This window comes from Mirounga leonina, unplaced genomic scaffold (assembly GCF_011800145.1).
Source record: "Mirounga leonina isolate KUSES-001 unplaced genomic scaffold, KU_Mleo_1.0 Mir_114, whole genome shotgun sequence".
In the NCBI taxonomy this organism is placed as follows: domain Eukaryota; kingdom Metazoa; phylum Chordata; class Mammalia; order Carnivora; family Phocidae; genus Mirounga; species Mirounga leonina.
In genome coordinates this window covers 21,691,651-21,703,808 of record NW_023270265.1, presented here as the reverse complement: position 1 = coordinate 21,703,808, position 12,158 = coordinate 21,691,651, and the positions used below count along the sequence as shown (strand labels likewise).

Sequence of the window (12,158 nt, the reverse complement as noted above, 5' to 3'; positions counted from 1 at the left end):
TTTTAATCCACATTTTAGATATAAAACAAGGTCCAGAAATGTTATGAACAGTGTTTTGGATGACGACAGGGTCTTTCCCCATCAGAGCACAAGTGACCATTACATGTCACAAATCATTTATTTTCCAAACATATACAAATACATTTATATTTCACTTTGGCAGCAGAAACTGTAGTTTAGGTGAAAAATCAATTTAAAGTAGAAATTCATCAACTATTTCACACTTGTATTATGCTTTTAACCTTCTAGTTACACATACAGAGAGTCACAGTGGGACCATAAAATTCTACGTCTGGCATTTGAATGCTCTATGAATTTGAGAATGAAATCTGTTTGTGCATAAACTTACATGGCCTGTATTGATGAGTTTCATTTTCAGAACTAAATATCCTAGTCATTAACAATAACATACACACACTCTGAGGCTATAACAAGCTACAGCCTTAATATATTTTTTTTAACTAGACGAGTATCGAGCACCTACTGTGTGCTTAGCATTGTGCTAGGCACTTAAAAGTGAAGTGGGGGTAAGAATGGATGTAAGACAGTTTCAGTCTTCTATGGGCTTGCATACTACGATCATTCACACAACATTTAAACAAATGCAACATTACCCATTTCAGCGTCAGAGTGAATTAGTTCAAAGTTCAGAGACCTGGGAAAGGTCTCATAGACCTTCTTGAGCATAGTCTACTTGGGATCTAAGAGCTGTACACGAATAACTTGGTAATTGTGGAGATTCAGTACTTCAGGAACATTTAGGTCATCCCATGTCAAATGACCATGGGATGCCATCAGCTGAAGATTCCTTAGGAAATTGACACTTAGAGATGGCCAAGAACGTACACATTGTTAACAGCACACTGTATCCTGGGAATACTGACCCAAGAATGGACTTAGTGTAAGAGGCAGTCTTCCTTTCCTAATAACTTTCTGGAGGGTCTAGGTATTCACCTCTTTTCACTTTGCTGCACACGTGAGAGAAGAAACTGCAGGTGGTCGGAGGCAGCCATCTAATAGGGCTGTAGGCTGTAGGCTGCCTCTCACTCTGCCAAGTTGGAGATCAGACACCAGCCAGAAGAATCCTAGTTTTCTCTTGGTGTGGTGGCAGTTAATTCAGTTTTACCAGGCAGGATGCAAGCTCTGTTACTTGTCAGAATTGAGCAAGGCCTGTGGGTGTCCAGGCAGAGGACGACAGGTCTACAGAACTACTGGGTAGGGAAAGAGAAGAGAGGAAGGGGAAGATGTAGTTTGAGAAAGGAGTACGTGTGTGGCAGGAGGGGGCCCTCTTCATTAGTGAGCCTCTAGTGTTTCCCGAGCCCCTAAGATGGGAGCCTTTGTATGAAAGCAAATTTAATTAAAAACAAGGCACCTGTCACTCACTTCTGTTGAGTTGTAACTCCTATTTACCCCCATCTGGAGAATTTATAAGTAACTATTACTTGCTAAGGATAGGATGACATGAAAAGAGGCATTTCCCTCAACAGGGCACTTTCTGTCTAAATAGTATTGTTACTTCCTACAGATTTGCCCTCAAACTTACCCTCAATTCCTTGATGACCTCATGCGACCTTCCATTATTTTGCAAAACAACCAATTCCAGATGAACAGGTGACCAGGAGGAAGTCAGTCTATTTCTTCGGCATCACAGACCAGTTGGATTCTTACCTATTCCTTTTTCACCAGCTATACATATTCTGTAAAGTTGTCATCACCCAACAGTAACAGAACTCATGCTCCTTTGTTTTTAGTGAAGTGTCTTGAAATATTTTTCCTCAAAATCTTGTCATAAACCTAGTTTGCATATTTAGATTCTTTGCCATATCAACTTTACAAATGATAAAAGTTTGCTACCCAGATTTTTAGTAGTCTGGAAAGTTTGAAGTGGTAATGGGTAGAGTCTGGGTGGCCGTTTTCGATTTATTCTAATAGGATAATTTCTTTCATTTGGTGTACTAACATAGCTATATAGTTCAGAGAAGCTACAAATAAAAATTTCATATATTTGGCAAACACCAAGTTGTGCCAGTTAGTTGTAATAGAGTGGGCGTTTTACATTTTGAGCAGTGTCTTTCAGAAGGTCCCAAAGACTCTGATTCAACGGAGGATGTGCTTTCACCTCAAAATGGAATGCACAACTAAGTTGGGTTCAACATAGGCAATACATTTACTTGTAAAACCTAGTCTCACTTTAGTCTCGGGGAGTTTCAGATTCCATCAGCCGAGTCAACGATGTTACAGACTGGGGTGGGTGGGGTGGGGCGGGGCTGGAGCTTAGAGTCAAGGCCAAGTGCTAAACCTAGAGAGACCAGTCTTGCTTCTCATCCTCTTACTCTGCACTGTTTTCATTATGACTCTAGCCAGTTTTAGGCCAGTACCTCAGTTTTCAGTACATGATAAGCCAAACAAGAGGAAAAGATGTCAAATTTATAGACGCATGATAAAGTGTTTCTGGAATATTTTTTTTTAAATGGGGCAGTAGTGTGCATTTCTTATAGACTGATGATTTGAAAAGAAACCTGTAGTACTGGGCAAACCACATCCAACTGGAATAGCTTGAATTCTGTGGACAAGCAAATGGCGGCTGTTCTAGCATTAAGGCTTCGAGTCAGTGAACAATAACGTGAAAGCTGTCTGGTGTGTTTTTAACACTTCTGACTTCAGAATATGCAGAGAACTGGGGACTTGTTTTATTTTTATAATTGGTAAAAAGACTTCTCAAAGAAAAAGTTAGGATTTTTTGTGTGCTTTATAATTTGAAGAAAAAATTTTAATGTTGGTAGAAAAAGTTTGGATTTACTTTAGAGCAACACACATTCCATTTTAAAAGTCATAATTTGCTTCATACCAAGGATAAGAATTCTTTACACTTACTTGATAGTTTTACACAGTAAGTTTTAAAGATAATATACCTTAAATGGCAATTATGACCTGGATCAATAGCTCTTCAGTTAATGAGAATTGAAGCTTTTTTTTGCATGAAATTCTGGCCCATGTCAGGTATTCAGGTCATACATTTTTTTTTTAGGAGATTTGTCTTCAAATAGTGAGACAGAACCTCTAGTGCTTCTAATCCATAAGCGGGATCACAAAAGCTATGTATAATAAATATATAAGTACAGTGTCAGTACAGACCTTGCAAAATAAATAAATTTGAACACCCACTCAGTCTACTTTTGCTTTAAGAAATGGTTAAATTTCTTGTTAAGATGTCACAACTCAGAAGATACTAATTTATACATCATTCTAAATTCAGTTTGTGAAAACCAAAAGTGGAATAATCTGTGAACACATAAGCAATAAACTTAAAAAAAAAACCCAACATCATTCTCTACATAGAAAGAAATGCTAAAGAAGAGTCCACTATGGTGCATAATATAGAAACTACATTGAATTACTTTTTAATGAATCTTATAGGATATATTTACATTTGCAATGCCCCAAAGCTTCCGATCGTCAGCCATGAAGTATATGACTAAACTAGCTTGCTTGTTTTCAGACCTCTGTGGCTCTTGTTCCCAGTTTTCTAAGTCGGGTCAGCAAACTATGGCCCTGGGCCAAATCCAACCTGCCACCAGGTTTTGTATGGCTCTTGAGAATAGTTTTTACATTTTTGAGTGATTGGAAAAAAAAACCCAGAAGAGGATTATTAGTGATGTGAAAATTTTATGAAATTGCAATTTCAGCGTCTGCAAATTTTTATTGGAACACACCCACGCTCGCTCACTTCTGTATGGTCTGTGGCTGCTTTTGTACTGTTAACAGCCGAGATGAGTGGCTGCAGTGGAGACTGTAGGGCCCAGAAAGCCTACGATCCTTACTGTCTGGCCCTTTATGGACAGAGTTTGCTGACCCTTGCTTGTTCTATAAGTCTGTTATTGCAAGCTTAGCAATGTTCCGACTGCTGACATTTATAAAATAAAATGGCCATCTCCTGGGCTTCTTTGCTGCATTCGTCAGGAAGCCCGGTGCCATTTTGTTTGACAGCGTGGACCTCACGTCGTGTGTGAAGAAGGCTTCCGTTCAGAAATCATCAATTTCCAGTTTAAGTCTGATGAAGGTAAGGAAATTTTATTTGTTTCCACCATGTTCACTCTTGACTTTAACTTCTTACCAAAAGATCTTCACCTGTAAAGTGGTATAATACATAGGCTTGTAAGTAGATTTAAAATGAAGGAGCAGCATCTGCAGTGTAGCAATGGTTTAATGTGGTTCAACCAAGAGAAACCCACAACTCTGGTGGCTGCTTTTGGAGGAGAGACTCTTGGCTAGAAACTTGCAGTGTCAGGACGCCTGGGTGGCTCAGTCGGTTAAGCGGCTGCCTTCGGCTCAGGTCATGATCCCAGGGTCCTAGGATCAAGCCCCGCATCGGGCTCCCTGCCCAGCGGGAAGCCTGCTTCTCCCTCTCCCACTCCCCCCGGCTTGTGCTTTCTGTCTCTCTGACAATAAAAAAAATCTTTAAAAAATAAACTTGCAGTGTTGTAACACGATGTTCCTGGGAGGTGGAATGTGAGCCTATTTCTGCCCTGGAACACCACAGCCTTTAGAAGGGTTTTTTAAATAACAATCAGATAAACTTCAACTTTTCCAAAAGGTGGAATTCCTTCAACTCTACATCATTTCAGATAAGAGTAAGGTAAATAATTGTTTATGAGTTCTTAAATGATTAAGGGATAAGTCTTAAAACTTCAGGGGTGAAAGTTTTAGAATTAGAACATGAAAACTTATGTTTTCATAAGCAGTGAAAACACTAAACTTGCCTTCTCGTGAGCACTGGAAGTCTCTTTTCTCACAAGCGCCCCTTTTTGAGGACACCGTTTGTAAAGGAATTTATAACACGAGATTCATGTACCCATAGATGTACCCATGTCTGTTTTTAAAGAAAAACTTCCCCAGGTTTAAGCAAAGCTGAGGTCAACTGAACGATTCTGAATGCTTGCTACAGAAAAATACAGTCCAAAACCTACTTCTGAATCACCCCCTCTCCTAATACTGCTCCTGTAGCAAGCTCCTTTGTAAGTCAGCTTTCTGGTGGCGGCGTACTCCTACGGACTTCCGTGATCCTGCCATCCTAGGAATTGGAGGGCTCCGTTTGTGCGGAGGGTGACACCACTGTCACTTTGGAGGTCAGGATAGAGGGGTATGTAAACCTGACATCTCGGATTCATTTGATACTAAGTTCTTGATCGAGAAAAACAATACTTTAAAGTTTCATTTCTGTCCTTAACGGCGTATGCTCACAGATCCACTACCAAGATGAGTCGTTCTCTCAAAGCTGGAGAGGCTCAACACTGGTGCTTAGTTCTAAAGCTCACTTGGCTTTTGGAGAAGGCACCGACTCTCAGTGACCTGGGGCAAATAAGAAAGTGAGTCTGGAAGTTTTAAAAATTAGGATTCTAGATGTATCTCAACAGAAAACGGGTGTTGAGCCTTCTCTGAGTGTGGCACAGCCACGGCTTCGCCGTTCTGTGCGAATTCACTATTACCCGTTGTGTGATGTGGATTGCTGCCCTGGCTCCACGAGTTCCTTCCGATGAGCCTTTACGTACAGAACCTAAGTAACCTTGCACCTCTCAGGATAGTTGGATACGCCGATATTCTGGAGGGGATTTCCTGTATTTGGTCCCATCTGTTGTTTTGAAAGAGCTTTGTATGTGTGGTACAGGGCACCAGTTATTTTAGGAGTTTCTCAAATGTAGAAACATGGGCTCAGTGTATTGGGCCTTCTTTTGTGCTCTTATAAATCAGATTAGGTCCTGCCAAAAGGTATCAATGAATTCTTTAATGTGAGCTTCTACAGTTTTATATAAGAAATTCCTTGTGATAAAGGCAGACGATGAAGCCCTGCAGTGTGAGCAGCAATGCCTTTGCTAGGCTAGCAGTCTCAGTTTTAGAACTACAATGGTGCAGGTAAAGAGTGGGCTTTAATAATCCCTTGGGTTCATTAGGAAGTAAAAAAAATATATATGTGCTTGTTTTCCTCATGTTTTTTTTTTTTTTTTTTTTTTTTAATTTGGGTTCCATATAATCTTTTAAGATGGAACGAAGATTACTCTGTGGATACCGAGCAGTGGGTAGGCAACCAAAGGCTGAGTTTACTGCAGTTTCCAGGTAGAGGCTGTTACACAGTTTTGAATGCCAGATTTTTATTTTTTAATTGAGGCAGACCAAGGTGAGGTTGTTGAGGCTAAATCAAACCTCAAAATAGCATGAAACTAAAAATCCAAAGGAATGAAAGCTGAATGACCCATAGCAGTCCTTCGAGAATATTTGTGTTAGTGACGGATAAGGCAGTTCTAGGTCTGATAAAATAGAGCTGATGTAGTAGTTTGGGCAAGTTGGTTGTCTTCTTGGGGGCCTTCGTTTGGCTAGCTACAAAACCAGTCGGTCTAAAATTATAAATACTGAAGGTACATGGCTCTTCAGAGCCCTTTTCCTGTTTTTAGGTACGATTCCTATCTGCCTTCGGGACATCGTCCTCTGGGCCTGCTGTGCCTTACACAGTAGGGTAAGTGGGCCCCCATTTCAGAATGGCTCAATGACTCGGTCTATCTGGGTAAAACGTGCCAACCTTGGTTATTGTCGGTACTCTGTGGTGTCACTGGAGGGCAAGCTGCCCACCAGTTTCTCCTCCTTGCTTTGGACACTTTCTGAGGCCAAGACCTGAGAAGGTGATGTGAGTCCTCGGGGCTGTTTAGTTGACTTGGTGAACTTCTTGAATTCACTTGCAAAAGAAATGCCTTTTCTTTTGTCTTCTCGGGATGCCTGTGGGAAAAAAAGAAGCTTCCATGGGTATAAGGTGAAAGCCGGGATCCCCAGTCATCTGACACGCTATCATGGAGCCCTTTCCTCTTCTTCTCTAATAGGTAGAGCTTTGGGAAGAAGTGCTGAGGGAGTCCCCTCTCAGGGCTGCTTACCCACAGTGGGGAGTACATTTCTTTTCATGTAGTGAAAGTGAAGCCAAACCGTTTCCTCCCAACTATATCCCTTGACTCAAACTTTCTCCTAGATTTCATAAGTTCCCAGATTTGATTGCCACGTGGTTATGAGTATCAAGTGCTTTGTGGAGAGAGCAAAAGCACTTTGAACTTTACCTGCACCTGCTCCTTTAGCTTAAGGATGAATTTTCCTGCACCTTTCCACTTGCTTTGGGCTTGAAACACACACTCCTGGTCCAAAAGAACCCGCTGGGAGGACTTCGGGGTGGCAGACTTCTTGGTAGCGTCTTTCACCACCTCTTCCAAAAGCACATAGTCACTCGGGTTGGGGTTGCTCAGAATGCTGTAGGAATATTTGGCCTTGCATAAGGTCTGAAAGAGAAGTTACGGTCCACTGAATACACGGCCTCTCCAACGCTTGCATTCATTCTGAATGGAACTTGAAGGTGGGAAAATGTCACAGACTTTTAGAGAAGGAGTGGCTCTTTCTCAGATTGCATCGTTCCATTCCTCAGTTTATGTTTGCGTAGTTGTCGCTTGTAATGGGGCTTCACAGCAGACCGTGATTTAGGTATTATTACCCCATTTTCAGACAAGGAAACTTAAATGTATAGAGATTAAGCAGACTCCAGAGAATGCACAGCTAATGAGTAACAGAATAAGGATGTCGACTGGGTTTTCTACATGCACCAAAGCTCATAGACATGAAGGTCACACAGACCGGGAGGGGCAGAATCCTGACCCTCGGGAGCCTCTCTATCACAGAGTCTTGGGTGTGGAAGGCATTTTAGTAATTCGCCCGGTCTCCCTTCTCATTTAGTACAAGATCATCTTTCATTTATACATTTATTTGCTCATCAAATGTTTAGTGAGGGCCTTCTGTGTCACAGATACTGTATTATACTTTGGGGAGATAAAGGTGAAAAAAACCAAACAAACATGTCTGGGTTCTCTTGGACTTTCAAACTCTACTAAGGAGGCAAATTTTAACCACGTCATCATGTAATCATAGCAGATAGCACTTAAATAGTGTTTACCAGGTGCTAGGCATTGTACACCTTATGTATATTTACTGAGTTGATCTTCACAACAACTGTGTGTGGAAAGGACTATTATACAATCTCCACGCTGTGGATGGAGTAGCTTACCACAGAGTATATAATACAGTGTGCTGGAGCCAACTGGAACGGGCCAGTGAAATCAGACGTGGTGGGAGTATCCACACAACAGAAATTGGCAAATACTAAAAATAAATTTGGCTCTTTTTTTCCCTTAAGACAGCCAGTCTACCAGCACACCACTGTAACCGAGGCACTAAGAAGGAGAGCTGGGATTTGAACCTGGAGCAATTTGATTTAGTGTCTGTGCTGTTAACCATTATGGCTATACCACTTCTCAACTGGGTATTTAATAAACAAACCATGACGAGGCTTGAAGGAAGGAGATACAGTTCTTTGAAACCATGTACACAAAGAAGCATGACTTAGAGGAGGGAGAGGACCAGAGAAGGCCTCCAGCATGTCCTCTGTAAGATCTTTGAGAAACAGTCACCAGGGACTGGCTTAGGCATTTCTGGGCCAATGAAATTACTACTCTGTGGAGCCCCCTCCTAAATCTGTTATCAACACTTCCACAGAGAGCCAGACTCATGACAGATACTAGGCAAGTGTCTGTTGAAGGAATAAACTAGCATGTCCCAACCTAGAGGCACACTCTCCCTTTTCAGATCCCCATTGTTCTAGAACTTCTCATAAAATGAGCTGACATCTGATTTGTGCCAGTGATTTACACTGAGGAGCAGACCGAGGAGAGCAAGGGCGAGGCTTTCACCTGCTGAATGACATCCTGCGCGGTGCTGACACGGGGTGCTTTGATGACTGTTCGAGGTTGCTCTGGAGAAACGTCATGCACTTGGACAAAGAAACTCTCCTCCTCGGAGTTCAAGATTATCTCCTTGTCATCTTGAACAATGCTTCTCTCTTCTTGGTTCTATGTTAAAAAAGAAGAAGAGTATGAGTAAATGGTAAGATGATGTAGAGCAAGAAAGAAAAACCCAGTGAAAACGTGAGCTGTATCTGGGCAATGTTGGAAACTATTTCTCATCTATTTCATACACTAGGTAATAGTTCATAAACAATTCTACAAGGATATCCATGTCTTCTGAGAGGAAGAAAGTAATGTAGGTGTTTCTGCTGCTGCTGACAGACTGATAAGTTCTGGCTTACAATGAGCCAGTAGATCTGCTCCTACTTGGATTTTGAGTCCAAGTCACTGTAGATAAATTTGTACAAGGACAATATACCATATTGCCAATGACCAAAAGCCAAATAAGAACACAGTAAATTACATTTAAGAGAGAGCCCATCCATTCCCTACACAGGCCTTGGGCAATTAAGAAATACTAGACATCTGAACATGAACCATGCAAACTGACCCTCAGCCAGGCTGGACGGATAGAACCAGCAGTGAAAAGGCTGAAACGATGGCTGGAGGTAGGACACACTGAAATGAATATCGACAAAATTCTCAATAATTACGAGAATTGGTCATCAGGTTAATTGGCTTTTGGTGAACTGGCTTTCAGTAAATTTTACATATGTAACTATATATTAAATATATATTTAGATATATCTATAGATACATGAATCTTATTGAAATTTTCCAAACAGTATAGAAATATATCAAAAAGCCAAACTTTCCCCATTATCACCTCCCCCCCCCATCTCATTCTCCATAAAAAACCCATTGTTGTTAGGTTATGTATGCTTCTAAACATCTGCTATGGATCTATGTATTTTTGTGTATGTGAACACATAGATACAATGAAACCCTGGAATTATGTGAATTTAGATATAATATCGTGGAATGGCTCCTGTTTTTTGGTAGCCCCATTCTCAAATGAAAGGTAGCTTACAGTTCTCTTCTGCAAGGGGGAGGTCTGAAGGGGCAGGGGCAACCCCATCTCAGGAAGTGAGCATTTAGCAGAAAGGTCCTTTGATCTCCAACAGTCTTCTAGCCTAATCTCCTCAGATCAAGGCACTGAAATGGTGCTAACTAACCAGAAAAATCCAGGAATCACTGCCACACTCCTGGAGGTTCCAACCAGCCATAGGACCCAGAATTGTCCCCATTGATATTAAAGTCAGAATGGATACCTGCCACCAGGTGGCGCCAAACTGCAGCCAGGACCAGAAAGGACTGGTTCCTGGAGCTTCTTGCCAACCAGCCCCACAGGCTCACCCCAATCATTTCATTAATCTTGTAATCATGGTCCCTCCAATTTTCAGGACTGATGTTTTTGGACCCCATTTGTTACATTATGGGTGTTAGGCAGGGGAGAGTTACTGTCTATTTTTAGTATATAAACTCCATACAATGTTCTGCCACTTTTTTTGTCCCCACTTAAAAGATTGTGGTGTTCATTTCATGTCACTTCTTAGAGATTTTAGCTGTGTAATATGTCACTGTGTTGATCATAATATATTTAACCAGTTGGAGAGTAGGGTTGGGTGGTAATTCATCTGACATAATTTATAATCTGTGTCTTGAAAACCGGGAAGCAAGCAAGCATGAAAAAAACCAAAAAAGGTTCTAATGGACACATGAAATACCTCAATAACTGTGCAATAAACTGACTTTTAAGAGAGCTTCTTGGAGCCTCACTCAGAGCTTATTTATTTCCAAGGCGCTTTCTGCCCACATTAGAAGGCACAGGTTATGACCAGAACAACGGCTCTCACTTGTAGCTCTTTATAGCTTACTAAGCATTTTTCTACATATTGTCTATATGTTTGGCACGAGTCTCTTGTTAATCTTTTTCAATCAGGTAGAGTAGTTTCTCTTACAGATTTACAAACTAGGGCACAGAGGTTTACAGAAGTTAAATGAGCTGTCCAAGGTCATCTAATTTGTGGCAGAGCCAGGTCTGTCTGATTTCAAATCCAGCAGGTGTCCCGGGAGGGCATACTGACCACAGGAAGATGTGATCCTGACAGCCTGAGAGCCTAGAAGACAAGACAACTATAAAAGGCAGGCAGGCAGAGGAGATCAGAGGTCACGGATGGCAGTTTGGGGACTTTGAATATACGGGCAAACTGCTTATTCATCTCACTAGTTCCACAGAATGAAATACATGGAAATACCTAGAGCCCAAATCTATCAACTATGCTAGTATCTGCTTGCATTCAATAATTGCTGAATTCATTTATTCAGTCAGTAAATAGGTACTGTGTATGACTGTGTACCAGGTCAACCTAAACACTTTAAATGTGATTCGTTATCTTAGCAGACACATGTCAGTCATTTCAAAAATTTCCTCCCCATGCCTGGGTGGCTCAGTCAGTTAAGCATCTGCCTTCAGCTCAGGTCATGATCCGGGAGTCCAGGCACCGATCCCTGCATCGGGCTCCCTGCACAGTGGAGAGTCTGCTCCTCCCCCTGCTCATGCTCTGTCTCACTCACTCACACTCTCTTTCAAATAAATAAATAAATAAATAATCTTAAAAAAAAAAATCTCCCCACAAAGGCATTATACAGGAGAGCTTGCTGTATTCTCTCCATCAAAAAATGCTTATTAGCCTTCCCTTCTAATTTATCACCCTTATTCTTCAAAAGGCTTCTCTTCCACCAGCCCTTATGCAATATTTATTCCTGAGGTCTCTACAGCCTGTTTTCATATACATTTTAAAGATTTTATTTATTTATCTATTTATTTTAGAGAGAGAGAGCCAGCGGGGGAAGGGCAAAGGGAGAGGGACAAGCCGACTTGATGCTCAGCGTGGAGCCCCACTTGGGGCTCCACCCCAGGACCCTGAGATCATGACGTGAGCCGAAATCAAGAGTCGGACGCTGAGCCGACTGAGCCACCCAGGCGCCCCTCATAAACATTTTAAATCGCATATGGGCATTCCTAGCCTCCCCAGCCCTTGTATGCATATGGCGCCGTGGCACTCTGCAGCTTGCCCGTGTTCTCTCCTGCTTGCTGCTGACTGCTGTCCCCACAGTGCTGGGCACCAACACTGACCGGAAAGCCACAGACGTGAGTGCTTTCTGTGTCTCACCCTGTCATGATTTAACCTCTGTGAACCTCCATTTCCTTATGTGTGAAATGGTTTCCATTCTGTCACGAGGTCATTCAAAAGCGGTGAGTGAGAACTTTAAACACAGTAAATGCAGCTGTATGGTTTGAAAATTCACTTGCTGACATCATCACTTAAAGGA

The 12,158-nt window shown here is 41.7% G+C and overlaps 1 protein-coding gene across 1 annotated transcript in view; it reads right to left on the bottom strand.

Moving 5' to 3' along the window:
• Positions 1-2,736: 2,736 nt before the first annotated feature.
• Positions 2,737-12,158, bottom strand: part of PLCE1 (phospholipase C epsilon 1) — a 315,612-nt gene continuing 306,190 nt past the window's right edge. Inside the window, exons 30-33 of the mRNA XM_035025358.1 lie at positions 8,769-8,927; positions 7,095-7,310; positions 6,572-6,765; positions 2,737-4,128 (exon numbers count right to left, since the gene is read on the bottom strand). Of these exons, the coding sequence (XP_034881249.1) occupies positions 6,577-6,765; positions 7,095-7,310; positions 8,769-8,927 (564 nt within the window). The 3' untranslated portion in view covers positions 2,737-4,128; positions 6,572-6,576. The remainder of the gene's footprint in view (positions 4,129-6,571; positions 6,766-7,094; positions 7,311-8,768; positions 8,928-12,158) is intronic.